Source organism: Cyprinodon tularosa, unplaced genomic scaffold (genome assembly GCF_016077235.1).
Source record: "Cyprinodon tularosa strain WSP-4 unplaced genomic scaffold, ASM1607723v1 ctg1115, whole genome shotgun sequence".
Classification (NCBI taxonomy): Eukaryota; Metazoa; Chordata; class Actinopteri; order Cyprinodontiformes; family Cyprinodontidae; genus Cyprinodon; species Cyprinodon tularosa.
The window spans coordinates 58,741-79,157 of record NW_024037911.1 but is presented as its reverse complement, the minus strand read 5'-3'; the positions used below and the strand labels follow the sequence as shown (position 1 = coordinate 79,157).

At 42.1% G+C, this 20,417-nt stretch overlaps 2 protein-coding genes across 3 annotated transcripts; one reads left to right on the top strand and one right to left on the bottom strand.

The window, feature by feature from the left end:
• The first annotated feature begins 196 nt into the window (after positions 1–196).
• On the top strand, positions 197–2,087 carry atg101 (autophagy related 101). Of its 2 annotated transcripts, XM_038298948.1 has the most exons (4): positions 197–329; positions 417–681; positions 1,340–1,737; positions 1,784–2,087. In XM_038298948.1, the coding sequence occupies exons 2-3, from the start codon at positions 430–432 to the stop codon at positions 1,733–1,735; spliced, it is 648 nt and encodes a 215-aa protein (XP_038154876.1). In that variant the 5' UTR covers positions 197–329; positions 417–429; the 3' UTR covers positions 1,736–1,737; positions 1,784–2,087. The 2 variants fall into 2 exon arrangements, with proteins under 2 accessions (XP_038154876.1, XP_038154883.1); XM_038298955.1 differs by having other exon boundaries at positions 197–681.
• A 5,973-nt stretch (positions 2,088–8,060) lies between these two features.
• On the bottom strand, positions 8,061–18,432 carry zbtb21 (zinc finger and BTB domain containing 21). Its single transcript, XM_038298937.1, has 2 exons — positions 18,286–18,432; positions 8,061–13,570 (listed from the first exon to the last, which is right to left on the bottom strand). Exon 2 carries the CDS (start codon positions 13,566–13,568, stop codon positions 10,542–10,544), a length of 3,027 nt encoding a protein of 1,008 aa, XP_038154865.1. The 5' UTR covers positions 13,569–13,570; positions 18,286–18,432; the 3' UTR covers positions 8,061–10,541.
• Positions 18,433–20,417: the final 1,985 nt, after the last annotated feature.

Below are 20,417 nucleotides of genomic sequence, written 5' to 3'. Positions count from 1 at the left end.
TAGTGTATTTGAGTCTTAATAATGAAAGTAGTTCCGTTTTTAAATAAAACAAGTAAAAAAACAACAACAGAAAAAAAACCAAAAAAACAGCGGAAGGACCCTTTACTTAAGATCGGCGGCGGAAGCGCCGAATCGGACACTAACTTCAGGCTAATCGCTGCGTCCATACTTGACTTACAGCAAACATCCACTGTATTTAGCTGTTGTATATTTATCCCTGCTAATCCCATTTCTAACTTAAAACCTAGTTTTGTTTTAGGGGTAAACCCCTTCGATGTGCTTCGTTGAACGGTGTGAAACAGCGCGGAAGTCTCCGCCCATTTTCAGAGGTAAACAAATAAAACACGTTCGTCATCCGAGCTGTTGGAGCTGCCGTGACCCTCCCGCTTGTTTTCTTCGTCTGTAAATGGAAACAGGCGACGTCTGAGGATGAACTGTCGCTCGGAGGTCCTGGAGGTGACGGTGGAGGCCCGGCAGGTGGAGGAAGCTATGCTGGCCTTACTACACACCATCCTGCTGCATCGAAGCACAGGCAAGTTTCACTACAAGAAGGAGGGCACCTACTCCATAGGCACCGTGGGCACACAGGACATCGACTGCGATTTCATTGACTTCACCTTCGTCAGGGTGTCCTCTGAGGAGCTGGACAGGGCCATCAGGAAAGCGGTGTCTGAATTCAAGGTAATGATGTGGCTTTTGTGTCTGATTATGGGCTGTCATGTTTGAGGAGGAGGAGGCCTGTAAATGCTGATTATGATGTTTGTCCTGAGCTATCTCTATAGTTATGCTGCTATAGGCTTAGACCGCTGGAGGACAAAGGGATCCCTTTTTCATCATCCTATCTCAATTCCCCCACTCTGCAGGATCTGTTAGTTCAATCTCTAACATTCTGCTGCTGCCATCAACAAAATTCTTTATAGATGTTGGAGTTTGGCCTGTTTTCCAGTGTAGTCCTGTTTCTCTGACTGTGACTGGCTGGATGTGCTCTCTTCATTCTCTGACATGGGAGTGTTTCCTGGACGGGGCCACCTTTTACAGCTGCTTTTTGTATCTCTCCTTCTGTCTCCTTGAACCCCAGTCAGCCTCAGCAGATGGCCGTTCACACTGAGCCTGGTTCTGCTGGAGGTTTCTTCCTGTTAAAAGGGAGTTTTTCCTCTCCACTGTCGCTACAAGCATACTTAGTGTGAGGGATTGATTCAATGAGTCGATGCAATCAACTGGTTTTCCTTAGATAGAAAACTTTGAATCAGTGATCTGTTGAACTGTAAAGTGCCCTGAAATTACACATGTTGTTAATTGGCGTCTTAGAAATAAACTCAATTGTTTGTTTTTCCTGCAGGATGCTTTGAGCAGCGACGGCATGGGGCAGATCTCCCTGGAGTTCTACCAGAAGAAGAAGTCTCGCTGGCCCTTCTCCGACGAGTGCATCCCATGGGAGGTGTGGAGCATCAAAGTCAACACGGTTAACCTAGCGAACGAGCAGGAGAGGCAGATCTGCAGGGAGAAAGTGGGCGAAAAGCTGGGGGAGAAGGTGATCAACGTGGTGGAGGTCATAAACCGCCACGAATACCTGCCAAAGATGCCCACCCAGTCTGAGGTGGGCAATGTTTTTGACACCAGCCTGAAGGACGTCCAGCCATACCTGTATAAGATCACATACCAGATCACTGACTCTCTGGGGACCTCAGTGAGCACCACCATGAGGAGGCTGATAAAAGACACCTTGGCCCTGTGAGCGGCCCCTCTTTGGCCCTGTGAGCGGCCCCTCTTTGGCCCTGTGAGGGGCCCCTCTGTGCATCACTACCTGCTTACGTTTGAGAGCTCTGTCCTGCTGCAGCTTTAAAGCTGCGTTTGACGTCACCGGTGTAAAGATCCGCTGTGATTCTTTTCATTTTTCCAATCATTTTTTCCTTATTATGAAGATTTCTTTGCTCTAAAATCATTTAACCCACCGTCTGTAAATAGTGTTGATTTTCTTAATAAAATCCTCAATCTCATCAAACTTTACCTAAAGACTGAAACAGATAAAGACAGAAAAACCTGAGTCTTTTCCAAAATGGTTAAAGGTTGACTTTGCTTATCTATTACAAAAAACAAAAAACTTCCTCTGCGTGTGTTTTCATGGTGAATCTGACCTTAGAAGTGAGAACAGGATTTCCAGTTTGTGTGTGTGTTTTTTTTTTTTTTCCATATTATAGCTATCACATCCTAAGTTCACCCCCTGGTTTCCAGTCACAGTGTGTCACGGTGTCCCACAACCTGAGAAACATCCTCTGCAGGGTTAAAATGTCTGCCAACAGGAAAGCAACACGTGGAATTACTCTGCGTCCAAATCAGAGCAGGCCTGCACAGATATTAGCTGCCTGATTAACATCTAGCTTGTTGTTTTTAAATACAAGAAAAAACAGCCGAATAGAAAGAAGAGATTTTAAGCTGGATGTATGACTTATTTACATTTAAACTTACCTAAAACCTTGAAACAGCTTTTAGTAACAAACATCGGATGAGTCAAGATTGTTACGGTTTGGCCACTTTTCTCTAAAACCTTCACTGCAAAAAATGTAAACCTAAGAAAATAAATTTTTCTTCAAATAAGTGAGGTAAGTGAGACACTTTGCCAATAGAGCAAGACAATTTACATTTAAAATAAAAAAAATACAGTTGCTTTGTCTCATTTCAAGTGCATTTTATGTAATTATCTTAATTTAAAGTAGTAGGGAAACTGTTCTACCCGATGCACTTCCGTATTCTCCTGAGTGGTGCACGACTTTACACGAGTGAATAAAGTGAATGTGATTGGTCATTTATCAAGGGGGCGGGATTGTTAAGGCAGAAGGTTTGAAAGCAAGTTTGATTGTGGCTGCTTTATTGGAAGCATCTTGCTAACCAGTTAGCAACTTAGTGCTAGTAGGTTCCCAATGGGAAATTCCATTGGGACCAAGTAGCACTAAATTGGTGCCTTAGAAAAGACGCTGTCAAGGAACGCTATGGACAGAGGAAACATGCAAGAGGAGGAGAGTTTTGTGAAGGAGATCGTGGATGAGTCTCCTCTGTCATCCATTTTTTATTTAGAGGAGGAAAGCGGGGACAAAGATGTTGTGGAAGAGGACGCCAGGGCGGCAGAAGCTTGGTTTGGTGTAGAAGGCTGCCAGCCGTACATGTTTGAGCCCTTGCCTCGCAACGCTGCCAGTTCTGTTAGCTCTACGCCTGCTGAAGACAGACGTCCATCCCCGTGAACACTGGGACGCAACTCAATGGGAAAGGAAATGATTCTTATTTCAACTGTTGGGTATATTAGCTGCGACATATGAATCAAGATGCTATGACCGAAAACATGATTGACAGATGATGGTTGATATATGATTGGCTGAATTTAGGTGTTCAGGCTGACTTACAACTAACTGGCCTGCATAAGATAATAAAGAAAAAACACTGATTTTAAGACAGCATTTTTTTATTTTTTTTTTACAGAAATTTTCTAAATTTTGGGACAATATATGTTAATAAAGAGTACATTTATATACATGTTTAAGCCAGAATGATTTGACATTTAAATATGACTTCCCTACGACTTTAAGAGTAAAAATCCTCATTCCATTGGCAAATCCTCTTATTTACCTACTTAAATTAAGCGTAATTACACTTGTTTTAAGAAATCTTTAGTTATTTTTAGATTGTCTTTGCAGTGTTGGAGCTTCCAGACAAGGGTGTAACTTTGTAATGAAACTTGGTGGGGACACTCTTAAGGTGGGGACTGATGGACCTACAAAAAATTAGCTCAAACATATATTTATTGAATGCTTTCCTATTGATGAGAACACAAAAGAACCAAAATACACTGTTATTTATTGGTAGGTAGGCATTAATGTATAAAAAAGAATGAATAACAGCCAATTCTGATGCCAACAGCAATATATCATGCCTCTCTAGAATGCACACAGTTTCAGTTTCATTCATCCATCAGTCAATCCATCCAGAAAAACATGGATTGATGGATGTTTTCCCTCTCAGCTACACCAGTGAATATATCCTCCTTCAAAAGCAGCAAAATCAATTCTAGAAATTTGACCCACACATTACCAAAGTCTATGTATTGAAATTATTGGTGGGGACTGTCCCTACCAGGACAAAGTTGATGAGGACATGTCCAACTCAGTCCTTCATAAAGTTATGCCTGTGCTTCCAGATCAAACCCAAACTGATCATTCTAGTTTTTAGTGGTTAAAGTTAAAAAAACTCTTTATACATTTACAACCTGAGATTAAAGTATAATTAGGAGCCAAGACGCTCGGATCCGTCCTTCTATATTAATCATTTTTCTTTGTTTTTTTCTGCTCCTTCATGCTGGAAAAATCCGTACATCACCAGATACACTATATTGCCAAAAGTATTTGCTCACCTGCCTTGACTCACATATGAGCTTAAGTGACATCCCGTTCCTAATCCATAGGGTTCAATATGACGTCGGTCCACCCTTTGCAGCTAGAACAGCTTCAACTCTTCTGGGAAGGCTGTCCACAAGGTTTAGGAGTGTGTTTATGGGAATTTTTGACCATTCTTCCAGAAGCGCATTTGTGAGGTCGCACACTGATGTTGGACGAGAAGGCCTGGCTCTCAGTCTCCGCTCTAATTCATCCCAAAGGTGTTCTATCGGGTTGAGGTCAGGACTCTGTGCAGGCCAGTCAAGTTCATCCACACCAGACTCTGTCATCCATGTCTTTATGGACCTTGCTTTGTGCACTGGTGCACAGTCATGTTGGAAGAGGAAGGGGCCAGCTCCAAACTGTTCCCACAAAGTTGGGAGCATGGAATTGTCCAAAATGTCTTGGTATGCTGAAGCATTCAGAGTTCCTTTCACTGGAACTAAGGGGCCAAGCCCAGCTCCTGAAAAACAACCTCACACCATAATCCCCCCTCCACCAAACTTTACACTTGGCACAATGCAGTCAGACAAGTACCGTTCTCCTGGCAACCGCCAAACCCAGACCCGTCCATCAGATTGCCAGATGGAGAAGCGCGATTCGTCACTCCAGAGAACGCGTCTCCACTGCTCTAGAGTCCAGTGGCGGCGTGCTTTACACCACCGCATCCGACGCTTTGCATTGCACTTGGTGATGTATGGCTTGGATGCAGCTGCTCGACCATGGAAACCCATTCCATGAAGCTCTCTGCGCACTGTTCTTGAGCTAATCTGAAGGCCACATGAAGTTTGGAGGTCTGTAGTGATTGACTCTGCAGAAAGTTGGCGACCTCTTCGCACTATGCGCGTCAGCATCCGCTGACCCCGCTCCGTCAGTTTACGTGGCCTACCACTTCGTGGCTGAGTTGCTGTCGTTCCCAAACACTTCCATTTTCTTATAATACAGCTGACAGTTGACTGTGGAATATTTAGGAGCGAGGAAATTTCACGACTGGATTTGTTGCACAGGTGGCATCCTATCACAGTTCCACGCTGGAATTCACTGAGCTCCTGAGAGCGACCCATTCTTTCACAAATGTTTGTAAAAACAGTCTGCATGCCTAGGTGCTTGAATTTATACACCTGTGGCCATGGAAGTGATTGGAACACCTGATTCCAATAATTTGGATGGGTGAGCAAATACTTTTGGCAATATAGTGTATTTTTATTTTTGGAGGAATTTGCTTTCTGAGATCGTTTTTTTCATCTCCTCTTTTAGCCACGCTGCAAAACTCAAATACGTGTATGTTTGTTTTGAGCAGGAAGGACAATGCTATACTATTAATTTAAGGGCAGAAACGGTGACCTTATTTTTAGATAAATTTCTGCAGCGTTCCTGAGCTTCATTCTTTGGTAGAAATCTGACTTCCAGCTCCTCTTTACTCTGTTGCTCCTGGACATTAACATCATCTGCTCTGCTCACTGATCCACTCTAACACGTCTGGCGTTGATGAAGGGAAGCTCTGTGCTGGTGGCAAAGTAGATCACCTTTCTGTTGTTTCCTGGAAACTCTTAGATGCGCTGAAGTCAGCTGAGGTGCTCAGCTTCTGATGATCCTTCTGGGCCAGTTTTCTTTCCTTACACATTAGGCTACAGTGACGCACAGCAATCATGGCAGCAGGGTTTTCTCAGAAGGTATTCAGCTGATGAAGTGATTTCAGCAGGGCCTCTTTCACGGCTGCATCTCTACTGATCATATGACTAGACTGAGTTAAGGTCAGCTGCAAAGGCTGAAAATGGGTTTCAGTGTTTAAGCAAAAGCAGATCCTGGCTATAAAATATGCATTTAATCAGATAAAAACAGGAATTATGAGCAGAAAAACTGAAGCTACAAAGGTAGACTTAGGCAAAAATGTTGCCATTGTTTTCTATCTATACACAGCTGGACGTTATTATTGGCTTTCTTAATTTAATGAAAGAAAAAGCCCAAATGGTCACAGAAAAAAAACCTTAAATCTGACAAAAGAAATGATAAATACAAATTGTATGAAAAGGATCAAATAAAAGTCAGACATTGCAATTTTAACCATGCTTTAACAGAATTATTTAATCTAATGAAACAGGCCTGGAAAAAAAATTATGGTTCCCCCAGAAACGACTGAAAATATGACCAAGGGTAAACATTAAATCACGGTGTGTCTGCTCATTAGCAGGACAGTAGTCTACCATGTAGTAATCAGCCAGATGACCTATACATAGGACTACTGACATGGTGTGTACCACACTCAACACAGACCAGAGAAAGAGAAGGAAAGAGTCGTCTCAGGAGATCAGAATGAAAATGATAGAGAAGCATGTTAAAGGTAAAGGCTGTAAGACCATCTCCAAGCAGCTTGATGCTCCTGTGACTACAGCGGCTCGTTATTCAGAAATGTAAGATCCATGGAATGGTAGCTGACCTCCCTGGACGTGGCTGCAGGAGGAAAATTAATGACAAATCTAAGAGAAAGACAATATGAATGGTAGAATAAGAGATTAAAGGTCAACTTAAAAGCTTTTTTTTAATTTTTATTGTTATTAAATTGTCACATGTACAGAGCAAAGAAATTCAATCTCTGCATTTATCCCATTCCCCAGGGGAGCACCTGCCATTGTGGGGCACGCGGGGAGCAGTATGGGGTTAAGGCTCTTGCTCAGGGACCCAGAGTGGCAGTCTGTGGGAGTGGGGCTCAAACTCAGAACCTCAGGTCAACTCAGCTTAATGGGAGACCAAACTACATGTTAACGTGCCATAACCCTTCTGGTATACTGTCCTATGGACAGATGAGACAAAGATGGACCTTTTTATTAAGGCAAATCAGCTTTATGTTCAAAGAAGCATGTCGAGAGAACAACACTGTCCCTATTGTTTAACATGGAGGAGGCTCTGTTGTGCTCAGGGCTCCTTTGCTTCATCTGGCGCAGGGTGTCTGAATCTCTGCAGGGTCCTATGAAATCTGCAGACTATCAGGGATTTTAGAGAGAAATAACCTGCAGTGTCTGAAAGCTCTGTCTGAGTCGCAGGTCGTGGATCTTCAACAGGATAATTAGCCAAAACGCAGAGATAGAAACAGCCAGGAAGAGCTGGGAGTTCACCAGGAGCTCTGACCGTAATCCTGTTGAGCAGAATCTAAATCATGCCGTCTGGAAAAGGCAGCCTTCAAGCCTGAAACTCCTGGATCAGTTTGTTAATGAGGAGTGGAGCAGAATACCTGCTGAGAGTCGCAGAGGTCTGACTGACAGGGACAGGAATCAATTGATTGAAACGATTGACTCTAAAAGTTGGGCAACAAAATCTTAAGTTAAGGGAAACATTATTGTTCAGGCCCTTCTTTACAATTATTTTTTCAAATCACTCTGCTGAAGCCTTATTGGAAAGCAATGTCTGGCTTTCATCTGTTCATTTCCATTTAATTTTTATTTATTATTAACCTTGCCTGATTTGAATTATTTCATTGACCACTCACTTTTTTTTCATTAAACAAGGATACCAACTATTTTGTTCATCAAAGCTTATAGATACGCATGAATAAATATTTCCTTTGTTTTGATGAAACATAAAAAATGACCGTCCTGCATTATAAGATTGAAACCTCTGAAAGGATTCACCACAGATAGCATCGATACTCCACTGTTACCCTTTATTACAGAAGTGTTGCACAAAATAAACGTAGAAAACTTCAACACCGAGTCTCCAACAGCAACAATTATGCAACCGATACAAATATCCGTTATTGCAATAAGAGTACAGGAAGAGTAAAAAGATCAAACTTCTGCTTTTACTACCAAAAAAAAAAGGTACAAAATTGAGAATACAAACACTTCTGTCTACACGAGTCTATTCGTTTCTGTGAAATTCTCACACGATATTAAGAGCACTAGTAGCAATACAGACTTTCTGCAGAACGTCACTATGCAGCATTTTGCTGAACCTTAAAAAAAGCAAAAACAGAACCCATCTGGTCTTCCTCCTAATAATCAGAATAATTTAGGACAAAGATTTAATCCACCGAGCCAAAGCAGGAATATCTACTGATACAAGAATACAACTGCAAAACCACTGGAATAAAATTATAATCATCTTTATAAATCTGATTATTTTTGTTTCTTTTTGGATATTCCTCAAAACATTACCGCCTTAAAATGCCTGAGTCACAATTCCTCTGAAAATCATTTGTGCTTTTATGTAAAGATGAAAGAAAACTGCATAAAGCTTTGAAAACATGAATAAATCCATCATCCCATGTCTGGCTGAAAGGCCGCGGTTCTGCAGGCTCCAACAGAAAGTAAAAGGAGCTGAGAAAGGACGATTAGAACGACATTAAAACTGTGCGCAGCACAACTTCTCGTCCTGGTAAAAAAAGTGGGAAAAAAAGCCCTAAAATAAATTAATCTCTTTTTCTCAGCAGCAAACTAATAATTTAGAAATAAACCCCATCTTCAAAATCAGCATATTTATTCAGCTGGGATAAATCATTAAAGAAAATCACCATTGACACACCCTGATACACCTAACAGTCCAGGAGGTTCTAGCAGCGTCTAATCACTGAGAAGTGTCTTTCTGTTTGCCATTTAAAAATAACAGGCATCTTTTAGCCAGATAGTAAACTGGGGACACTGCCCGAGCTTTTTAGCACATAACAGTGGAAGATCTTGGGGAAAACTGTAGAAACAAACCTAAATTATATTAATTAGAAGATTTGATATAAAAAAAACAACAAAAATTATGTGTTTTAACATTTGCATTAACCAACCGCCTCAGGAAGCAGTGATTGGCTGCAGCGCCTGGGAGCAATCTGAGTTTAAGGATCTAGTAGTGATGCTGTAGGCCAGGCATACCCAAAGTCGGTCCTCGTGGGCCGCTGTGCTGCAGGTTTTAGCGGTTTCTCTGCTTCAGCACAGCTGATTTTCATCGATTGCTGATAAACAGGCTTTTATTGAACTGCAATCATCAGAACCAGCTGTGCTAAAGCAGGGAAACCTCTGAAACCTGCAGGACAGCAGCCTGCGAGGACCCACTTTGGGTATATCTGCTGCATGCAACTTTGCAAGTTGAAATCGCTTCTTCAGACACTATATCTGCCTTTTTTCCCCCACATGACTCCTAAGGAGTGAGCCACAGAGAAATTGAGCTCACAATCTGTTTGCTGCAGCATTGAAAAACTGTTATAAAACCAAATGCTGCCCAACTTACAAACAAATGTGTGAAAAACTACTCCTTTAAAATTAGATTTCTCCACTGAATAAATAAACTCACAACAAAGGTTGAAATTTTCTGTGTTTTGACGTTTGCTGCTGCAATAAATTGGGTTTATTTACCTATTTACCTGTAATGTTAACAAAGCAAAGAGAAAAAGATATAGAAAACTTATGTAGGTTTTTTAAAACCATATGATGAATCACTGGACTGAACAACCTGATTCATATATATACACAAGTAAACATAAGTCAATAGGCTGATTATCAGGAATATACATTTGAAGTCTTCCTCCAAGCCAGAATGAGACTTGCAGGAAAACATTTCAATGGTTTTGATCCTCTAAATGACCTGAAGCAGCGGCGTCCACGTCGTCCCGTAACAGAGTTAAGCTTTTAAACAAAGTGCATATTGAGTTTATCTTTGAGGCCACTGATAGAAGGTGAAGGGACACCACTGGCACCAGGTGAAAGGGCGAACAGAAACGCAAAAGCATTGTTATTTACTTAAACAGCAGCTTGAAGAACCTTAAAGCACTGTCCACCGTATTCTGAGAGGACGAGATATAAAGCCGCTTCCTCTTTTACATCTAAAGAGTTACAGCGCAGCAACTCTGTACCTCGCTTTTCAGTAAACACACACTGGGGTAAATACAAACAACTAAAGATAATAAAAAGATATATTCTGATACACCGTTTTCAAAGAAGCGACTGCTTTTTTAATCATCTTACAGGGGAATCTAGCACTTGATTGCACATTCATGTTTACACCTCTAACACACATGGCCCCTTTGAGTTATACAGCTGGAGGCAAGCACATGAGCTTTACATTCAGAGTCTGGGTTTTTCACGCCGAGACGTTCACCTTCTGGTACGAAGTGTTCAAAGAAAGGCGACTCTGGCGGCGCTACACGTGGCTGTGGCTCTGCTCGTGGCTCCACAGACTGAATGCCGTCTTGAAGGTTCTGTGGCAGAGCTTGCACATGTACTGCCTCTTAAAAGTCAGCGCCGACAGGGAAGGAGCGTGGTAGAAGAGCGTGTCCGGCTCCTGGGGGCCACCCGGGTTCTCCCTGCTGTTGGATCTGGACAGAGAGTTGTGGCTGCTGGGTTCTGCTCCGGGCTTGTTGGTCTTGTGCACTGAAGTGTCGCAGGGCTCCGGGCTGCTCGACTCCTCAGGGATGGTCGCTGCTGGTGGTGCTTGTGGAGACCTGAGCACAGAGGATTGTGGAGAGTGGCGCTCAGAGTTCTGGGGAGTCAGGGGCGGCGAAGGAGACTGCGGAGGAGCGTGCGGGTTGATCTCTCTGGCACCGGCTTCGTTGGCAGTAGACATGTGAGACTGAAAGTGGCTCCAAAGGCGGAAGTTGGTTCTGAAAGCTTTGTTGCAGACGTGGCAGATGAAGGGCTTGATGTGGCACAGCAGCTCCTGGTGCCGCTCCAGGTCTTTGCGAGAGCTGAACAGATTGCCGCATTTCTCGCAAGGCCACACCCCGGCTTCCTCTGGTCCGGTATTGCCGGGCTCCAAGGTGTCCCTATCACTCACCGCTTCCTCTAGCGGTTCTTCCTTCACCACCAGTTTGCCTTGGTGGCCCATGCTCAGGTCCTCAGGCGAGGATTCCTCCGAGTCATACAGGGGTGGACCCAACGAGTCTTTGTAGCTGTTCTCTGGAAAGCTCCCGGGGGTGGAAGGCTCATCGCTGTAAGGCTCCTCTTTGAGTACGTCCTCGTTGCTTCCGGTTTCGTCCGGTTGGTTAAGGTGGATCTGGTTCTTACCAGTCATCATGTTCTGGTTGTGGACTTCCACCTGGTGGCGCCAAATGCTGAAGGAAGATTTGAAGGTGCGCATGCATTCCAGACATGTCAGTTTCTTGTACCTACAATGGGCCTCGTGGTCCTTCTTGACGACGGGGCTGGAGAAGCGGAGGCCGCAGTAAGGGCACACGGTGGAGTGTCGACAGCCCCTTTCGTGGTCGCCCTGCTCTGCCAGGGAGGACAGCTTCATGTTACAAAGCCTGCACGAGTAAACCCCACTCCCTGTACTGTTCTCTTGAATGATCTCATCCTGTTCCGGATACATAACACCCTCAATCCCCGTCTCCTGGTCGGCCTTCTCAGCAGGGTGTGTCCTTAAATGCTGCCGGTACTGGGACTGGAACCCAAACGCTTTGCCACAGTAGGGACACACAAAGCTGGACCTTGATCTCTTTTTGGCAAGAGAAGGAGACTGCAAACCCTGCTTATTCCTCTTCAGCTTCCAGAGCAAAGCTTTCTTTATTTCTCTCTCTCGCACAATATCTATAAGCTTCTTCTGGAACTTTTCATCCAGCATAGACGAGCTGGAGGATGACGCCGGATTCTGGACAACCCCGTGCTGGGTCTGGCAGTGAGTCCACACTTTAAAGTTGGTGTGAAACCGCTTGTGGCAGATGTCACAAGCGTACGGCTTCTCCGGGTTGTGATACATGTTGATGTGGCGATGCCGTCCAGCGCTGGAGCGGAAAACCTTTAGGCAGCTCCAGCATTTGAAAATCTTAAGCTGCGACGGTTCCCCGATGTTTTCACCACGGTCGCTGTTTTCATACTGAGGCTCAGTCTCTGAAACATCCGTTTCCTTTGAAGCAACGTGTTCTTTGAATACTTTGCTTTTTTTCAAAGGGTACCTTCTATTCTCTGGCCGGTCTTTCCTTTTCCCTTGGCTAAAATCCGTCCTGGAGCCCTGGCTGTAATTAGTTTGCAAGTCTTTCAGGTTGACCGGCAGAGAGTCTCCGACTGTGATCCTAACAATGTCCATGGGATCAGCAAGGGGACTGCTGGGTTCAGCCTTTACGCTGACTTCTCCTTCTACCTGAGTTTCATACCTGCTGTGAAACCTGGACCTTGGGACCAAAGGGGACTCTCTAGCCGAGTTGCCATTGTGGGCGAAGGTTTCAGCTCCTGAGGCAGTTTTGACGACTGATTGTTCTCGGTTTTGGAGATCTTTGAGCTCCAGGGTTGGGGAGAAAACTGGAACGGGGCTATCCATGGACAGCGATCTCCTGAGAAGGCTTTTAATCAGGGGGCCGCTCCGGTCAGTTACCCGGCTCGGGGGTCTGGGCTGACCCTGGAAGGGGACGTTGTTAGGATAGCGGTGTTGGAGCTCATCGTTCTCTTCTTTGATGTCCTGGTCGGAACCAGACTGCAGCCTGACGTGCGGCACGTCGACGTCGCTAAAAGACACTGATGAGGTTAGCTGAGGTCTGACTGAGGAGACACGAGATGGGTTTCCTTTTAGAATGGTGGAGTAAGGATAGCTGGGCTTCCTTTCAGGGGATTTGTTCTGCTCTGATGATTTCCTGCTGGACTCAGAGTTTTTGACTGCCTCATGTGAGTTATGACCTGATGAAAGTTGAGCCCCCCCTCGAGGAGAGTACTGAGACGGAGATCTGTCGGATGTTTTTCCCTGATAATTCGAGTGGGAGGGATGAGATGCGTTGTTCTGGACCCGGCACACGATAACGCTCCTTGTCTGGACATCATTCTCCTCCCCCTCTGAGAATGAGAGCCTTTTCCTGGACACGCAGTAGGATGCATGTGGCCTTGTTGACACAATGTTAGTCAGAAAGGGGATTCCAAGGCTGTAGCCGAGCTCCTGAATGGCCGCCAGGCTTCCTTTGTCCACAAAGAGCGACGAGGAGTAAATGTAATTCAAAACTATCTCAAAGGCATCAGGTTCACAGAAGTCCAGGTTGACAACTCTTAGCGAGTCTCCGTCCATCCTTGTGAAAAGAGACTGGAAATACTCGCTGCTGGCAGCAAGAACGCTCTTATGGGCCCGGTACCTCTGGTCGGCCACAACCAGGACCACATCACACATCTGGCCCCGCAGCCGCTGCTCGTTCAGGACCCCCAACACCGAGAGGGCATGGGAGGGGTTGCTGTAATGCACGAGGCTCTCCATGGCTGAAAGAGAAAAGACAGCAGTCTTTAAATTCATATGCTTTATGGTCGACTGTCAATAAAAATGCATAAAAAAACGATAATTACCTACTGGAAGAGAGAATAAAATAAGCAAATATACCAGTCTGTATTTTTATTCAACTCAGTGTAAAGTTACAGATATTATCTTAACAGGTTATTGTAAATATCCACCAGCAGGTTATTCTTCCTCACGTGGTTTTCAGAAAAAGCATCAATCTTTAACAGCTTTCATAGCCTTATAATCCATTTACTACAGAGTTTACCTGTGATGGAACAAACCATGACCACACCTAAGGTGGGAATGTTTTCAAAGTACCTACATTCCTTTATCCATCCAGCCAGCCACAATCATGCATTTTAATTTTGCAGAAGTTTATTGATTGGTTTGAATACGCAAACATTCAATTTATTTCTTTATTTCTATCTACTTAATTCTTATTAGGGTTTGAGCTTCATTAAGCCTTTTTTTCAGTAATACTTTCCCAGATTTTCTCTCGCAAAGATGGTAGCCAGGGCTCAGAGTACGTGAAAACAAGCACTAATTGGACTACACCACTAGCTCCTGCTAGAGAGGGGGAAACCTTTAGGTTGTTTTTATGTTTAATATATTTGTATAATTTTGTCTGATTTGTTTTGATGTCCTTTTTTGCTGTAGTTCAGTTAAACAAACTTTACTGTACTGTTTTATTGCTGGTAGATTGTTTGGTTAACCCTGTTGTGTTACAATGGTCCCATCAGCCAGTGTATATAAATCCTTGTGTATCATTTGTGTTCCTTTGCTTGTGCAATCTGTAGGTTTGTTCACATTTTTACTTAAGTTCAATTCTGTTTCTTTGACCTTTTATGAGCTCAGTGTTGTTGTTTTTTATTGTGTTAAAATGAAAACACTATTTTTATATGTCTTCTGATTATGATTAGGAAATATGAGTACTTTATAAGATATAAAACATCAAGCAAACATTTTCTGAAATCTACCAAATGGAAGCTGCAGATGGAAACAAGAGCATCCAAAACTTAAATATTTCTAATCTCACTCATTTAGTATCGACTTTAAATTTATGTGGGTAATTACTCCTCTGTGGCAAATGTATCGATTAAAATAATGATTCACAATTTTTTTTTCCACTAAGACAAAAATACAGACAATTCTGGGGTATCAACAGTGACGTGCTTCACAGGGAGGCAGGCATGTATTAAAAAAACAAAAATAGTTACGGTTGTTGTTTTAGCTCATCTGCAGCGAGCTGAGCCTTTTTACTTTTATAAATAGTTAAACAAGTCAAAGCCAGATACAAGCGCTTGTAATTATGGAGCATTACATCATTTGAGGAGAGGAAAACACTAAGCTACTGTCAGACACCGGCTGAAGCAGGAAGTATAAAAAATCCTTTCAAATCAAAGTGTTTCACAACAACAACCTGTGCTGAGAATCAAAGTCTGGAGCTTTAGCAAAGGTAAAGCAATAAAGCCCAGTAAAAGTGTGGCAACCCTGCAGAGCAGATAGGAGTGGCTCTCTAAAGCTATACTTAGACAACTTCTATTGTGTTTTTGTATACGAAGAGTGTATACAAAAAGGAGATTTCATTTGGTACAGCTTTTATAACATTTCCATTCTTTAAAGTGCAGCAGTAATCAAATATAAACAGTATGGAAGAAAAGACATGGTGCAAAAAAAGAAATATCGCATTGAAACCTGAGCAGACCTTCTGCAACATCAGAAACTATATTTAAGAAGTTATATCGCAGAACCTGACCCTAAACATTGTAGACCAACAAACTCCTTCATTTATTTATTTTTAAATGAATTTAGGGATTTCTAATATATAAGTTTTTTCTCATCCAATTTGATCTATAACTGTCATATAATTAAATATCTCTTTAAATATTTCTCCTTGCATCTAAGCAAGAAAATAAAATGATCTGCAGTATGGGCATAGGTATGCATAGGGACCATAGGGACATATCCCTATCAGAATTTTTGGAATAAAATTATCTGCACATAAAATGAGTGTTTTTTGTCACCTAGTGTAAGATCATTGTTTATTTACCTAGTTCACTAGAAATAAAATAAAGATTAACATTTTTTTAAAGCTAAAAAATCTTATTTCGTTGGCAGATGAGTTTACTACATTCATAAATGAAGTGGAAAAAACACAGGTTTTTAATGAATGTACTTTTAGTTCACTTTTTGCAGCATTCCAGTGGCACGATGCCAGTTAGCTGCCTACAGTAAGGCTGAAACACATTTCCCTCACTTAGATAAAAACCTTAATACTCCATCATAAAAAAGCCAATAAACATAGATAGATTAATAATCATGATGAAGTTATAGCAGGACTTGGATCATGTTGAGTGCAACACACCGCAAAAACTGATTTAAAAAATAGGTACAGATTTTGCATTTTCAGTTACTTTAAGCGAGTAAATGAAATGATCTGCTAATAGAAAGAGTATATTTATTCATAAAATAAGACAATAAGTTATGAACCTGAAATAAGATGGATTTGTTCATTTATGTATTTATTTACTTTAAATATAAATCGTCTCATTTGAATGAATAAACAACTTTTAAATACAAGTTCAGGATCCTGCATTGGTTCAGTCACCATAAATACTATATATTTAGATATTTTATAAGTAAATATATATATATTTTAATGCTCTGAACCTCCATATCAATGCATTTTTTGCACTGTGTTTTTCTCCCTCCCACACTGTTTACATTTGATCACTGCTGCACTTTAAGAAAATGGAAATGTCATGAGAGCTGTAGAATTTCATTTAGAATACACTTTGTGTATAAAAAATGACAATAAAAGTTGTCTGTGTCTAAGTCAGTCGGTGTTGGGGTTTGCTCATCCAGAAAACAAACAATAAAACTGTTACACTAAACTCCCTGTCAATGGAATAAAAGCAAACATGCTCTGACAAAACAAAGAACATTATTGGTTTGGATGAATGGATCCACCTGAACACAATCAGGGGAATCCATGCATCATTTTAATAGATTAAAGACACCAAGAGGTTTTATTATAAACACTAAATCATTTGTGGAGGAATAAAATTAAATCTTCCATACATTTAACTCTCTTTTAAACTTTTATCTGCACCATTTCCTACTGCTTGTTTCTTTCCATATTGGCAGAGGCAGAGCTGGATGGGGGGCCAGGGGCGGCCATGGCCACCCTTAGCCAATCATTATTCACCCCTGTGGCCACCCCTACCAATGATTTCCCTCTAACACAGACGTTGGCAGCAGTAATACTCTCAAGTTTCATATATTAACAATTACTTGACAACAGAGACACTGTGGTTAATTATGCCAATAGATATACTCACACTAGAGATGATAAGTAAAGAAAATAGATTTTGTATTTCATGGGTTAAAGAGAAAATGATGCATCTCTGCAAATCATCTAGAATTCTTCAGTGAAATCATAGATAAATAACTATTTTAATAAAACATATTAAATAATCAATGTATGTAGATATTAGTGGTTGTAAATATCAATTTTATGCAGAATGATTACTGATAAAAGTTGGTAATTACGATGGAAAAGATGTTCACACGAAACTCAAACCTGAAAGAATTTTATCCACTTTACCTTTTATCTAGAAAGCACAAATGTTTGAATATATTCGTCTATTTGTTAGCAAAGGCTGTGGGAAAATATAGTTTGTCTTTATTTAGAAGATATGGATGTTTTGCTCGTTAATTTTCTTGTTGGAACAATTTAGACTTTGAGGTTTTGGTGCCCCCCCTCAGTGTACACTGGTTATTGCCTGGCCACCCGTATAAAAATTTTCTGGCTACACCTCTGCATATTGGGTGTAGATTTGTTAGTTTAAACTTTTGTTTATTCATATTGGCTTTTATGTATACGTGCAGTTTTATTATTTAATATGGATAAAATCACTTATCACAGATAAACCTCCAATCTTCTTATAATAAAATATCCCACAGATTCCTGTTCTATTATCTGACCTTTATTTTGAAAATCTCAAACGGAAGCTGATGTTCCGTTTAGAGCCTTGACTCTTTCTATATTTATTAATGGGGGGAAAAAAGCTCCATTCATTCATTAAAAACTAAAGCAGGCTTCATAGATTCTGGCTTTAAACTTGGAGGAAACGTTGGAAGTAAAATAAGAAATTAAAATGCCTCCGTGGTAGTTTTATCTTTTTATCCAAGTAGAAAAGAGGCTGAAGGAGGCTGTCTGTATCAGAGCGCGTGGATTATTTTAGTTTCTTTTGTCAGAACTTCGACAGAAACGTCTGGTCCCGGTCAGAAACGCACACGCTCTCTGCCAGCGTGACCGTGGGGACACACGGCGTGACACGGCGGCGGCTCGGCTCTCAGCAGCTCCTTCCACAGAGGAGAGAGAGAGGGAGGGGGGAGCGGAAAAGTTGAGCGTGTTTCTCCGGACGCGGCTTTTAATCCCAGCAACCGGAGCCGCTCCGGTCCGCTCGGTTCGGTTCCACGGACCGTTTTCCAGCATCAACCGCCCAACCGGAGCAGAACCCCCCACCTGCCCGTCCTGACAGCCCGCCACAGGCTGGAGCCGCTCGGCTTTCACAGCAGCTCAATCCCCTTTTAGAGTTACGTCAGCGCGGAAAAAGGAAAAAAGCCTCAGCTCTCTACACCAGCTCAGCGTGGGGAATCCACGCGAGAAACATTCTAGCCTGTCCACACTTACCCGCCCCGTCGTGAAAACGCTCTCGACTCCACGCAGCCAGGACTTTATTCAGTGTTGTGTGGCTTTCGGTCTGCTGGTCGTGATTCCATCCATCTTGAATTTGACGTCATCCCACACCAGGGATGAGGTCATGCAAAGACTGCTCGTCACGTGCGCCGCGCGCAGATTGGCTGATTAAGTGAAAAGAGGCGGGCTGAGCGGAGGACCTCACGGGGGGCTAATTTAAAGAGATACTTCACGACATTCCAGCTGGTTGTTTTGATAACTTTATTTTTTGACAAAATTCAATAATCTAGTAAGGGTTAAATGAAACTGAAAGTGCTGCCTAATTAAATTCCTACTAGTTAGCTTCACAAGTTTGTCGGGTTTGCAATATTATTTAAGATTTTATTTTATTTTCTATCCTAAAAAAAAGGTTATTTGACAAGAAAGTCCAATGTATGGCAGTCAATATCTGACTAAACATAATAAATATGACATTTATGAAAGAATTTTGAATTTCAAAGTCATAATCATTCAATTTATAGCCTATTGCACCAATTCACAATAAATATATGTAATGTATATAATTTTATGGCTTATATATGACTTACAAAGTCAATGAGATCAATGAGTAAAAAGCTTTTATCTTAGGAAAACAAGCTGATTGCATTGAGTATTTGATGACAGGAGTTCACTGCAGCAATCTCCCACACTGTGCATGCATGTAGCGACAGTGAAGAGGAAAAACCCCCTTTTAACGAGAAGAAACCTGTGAGCTGCTGAGGTTGTTTGGGGCACAATTATGACATTCAAAGTCATGAGAGCCACATGGCGAGGACATCAATGGGCTCAGAGAGTGTGTCCCTGATTACATTAACTTCTGCATCGATACTGTCCTTTGTTACCCAAATAACCATTCATGGGTGACAAAGGACTAAAAGATCCTTCTTAATAGTAAGAAGACGGCTTTTTAGAGCTGGCAGCAATGAGGAGGTGCAAACAATACAGAGGGAGCCGAAAGCAAAGATTAGAGAAGAGGAGGACATAAAGGAGGAAGCTGGAGTGGAATGAGGACCATCATTGGTTTCAGACCATCCAGAAGCAGAGGACCAGAAGGCAGTGTGGGCGTGGCCAACGAGATGATTCTGTTTTGACTCTGTGAACCCAGCTCACCCCCAGCCCCTCATCTCCCTGTGATAGCCCCCTTCACACCTCCTCCCCCGGCTCCCAGACTGAATGCACACTCCGGCAAACACCTGCACCCCCCCCTCCTGCCACATCCACACTGACCATCACCCCTGATCATATCAGGAGGCAGCTGAGCAGGCTTTAATCAGGCAAGTCTGCAGGCCTGGATCCTGTGAGCCCCCGGGTGCTCAAAGTCTGTGCCCCCCCCGCTATGTGGAGTCCCCCACAGCAGTGTCAGAGAGGAGAATGTTGGCCAGGATAAAATCCAGGCTGGACAATTCTGCACATCCGCTTCATGATGTGCTGGTCGCCCACAGAAGCACCTTAAGTCAGAGACTCATTTCATCACGCTGCACCACAGACCGCCACAGGAAGTAATTCCAGCCTGTGGCCATCAATCTGTATAATACATCTCTCTGACTTTCATTTATTATTTATTTATTCAATTACTTCACTATGCGCAATAACACGGTCACGTACAATTAAATGTCATTTGGTACTGATCAGCATTGTAAATTGAGAATACTGGCGATTGTTTTTATTCAGTTTTTTCTTTTTTTTCCCACCGCCATCAGACGGCTGAAGGTTAAAAGCTGAAAAAGTAAAAAAAAAAAATTGAATGTTGAAAAAACTGTAAATCTGAAAAAACAGTCTACATCACACCACATCACACAATGCGTTTTTTTGCACCATGTTTTTTTTTTTTTACAAAATTTCGTACACAAGATGACAATAAAGTTAGTCTAAGCCTTGTTTATAATGTGATCCTTTTTTATTCTTATATCCTATTTTACACTGTTTATATGGCAAGGTTGTAATTTTACTATTTTTATTTATTTTATTCTGTTTTATTATAATATACCTTATTTTGCTCTTATTGCTCTTCTGATTCTGAAAATTATGAGAAACAAAGTATGTTATAACAAAGACTTTAAATCTCATAATTATGACCTGGAAGTGGA

What these genes read in the sequence shown, in the direction of transcription:
- atg101 (XM_038298948.1), top strand. Translation starts at nt 430, where the DNA reads ATGAACTGTCGCTCGGAGGTCCTGGAGGTGACGGTGGAGGCCCGGCAG. An exon ending in AAGCGGTGTCTGAATTCAAG is followed by an intron (nt 682 to 1,339) that starts GTAATGATGTGG and finishes TTTTTCCTGCAG; the next exon opens with GATGCTTTGAGCAGCGACGG.
- zbtb21 (XM_038298937.1), bottom strand. Translation starts at nt 13,568, where the DNA reads ATGGAGAGCCTCGTGCATTACAGCAACCCCTCCCATGCCCTCTCGGTG.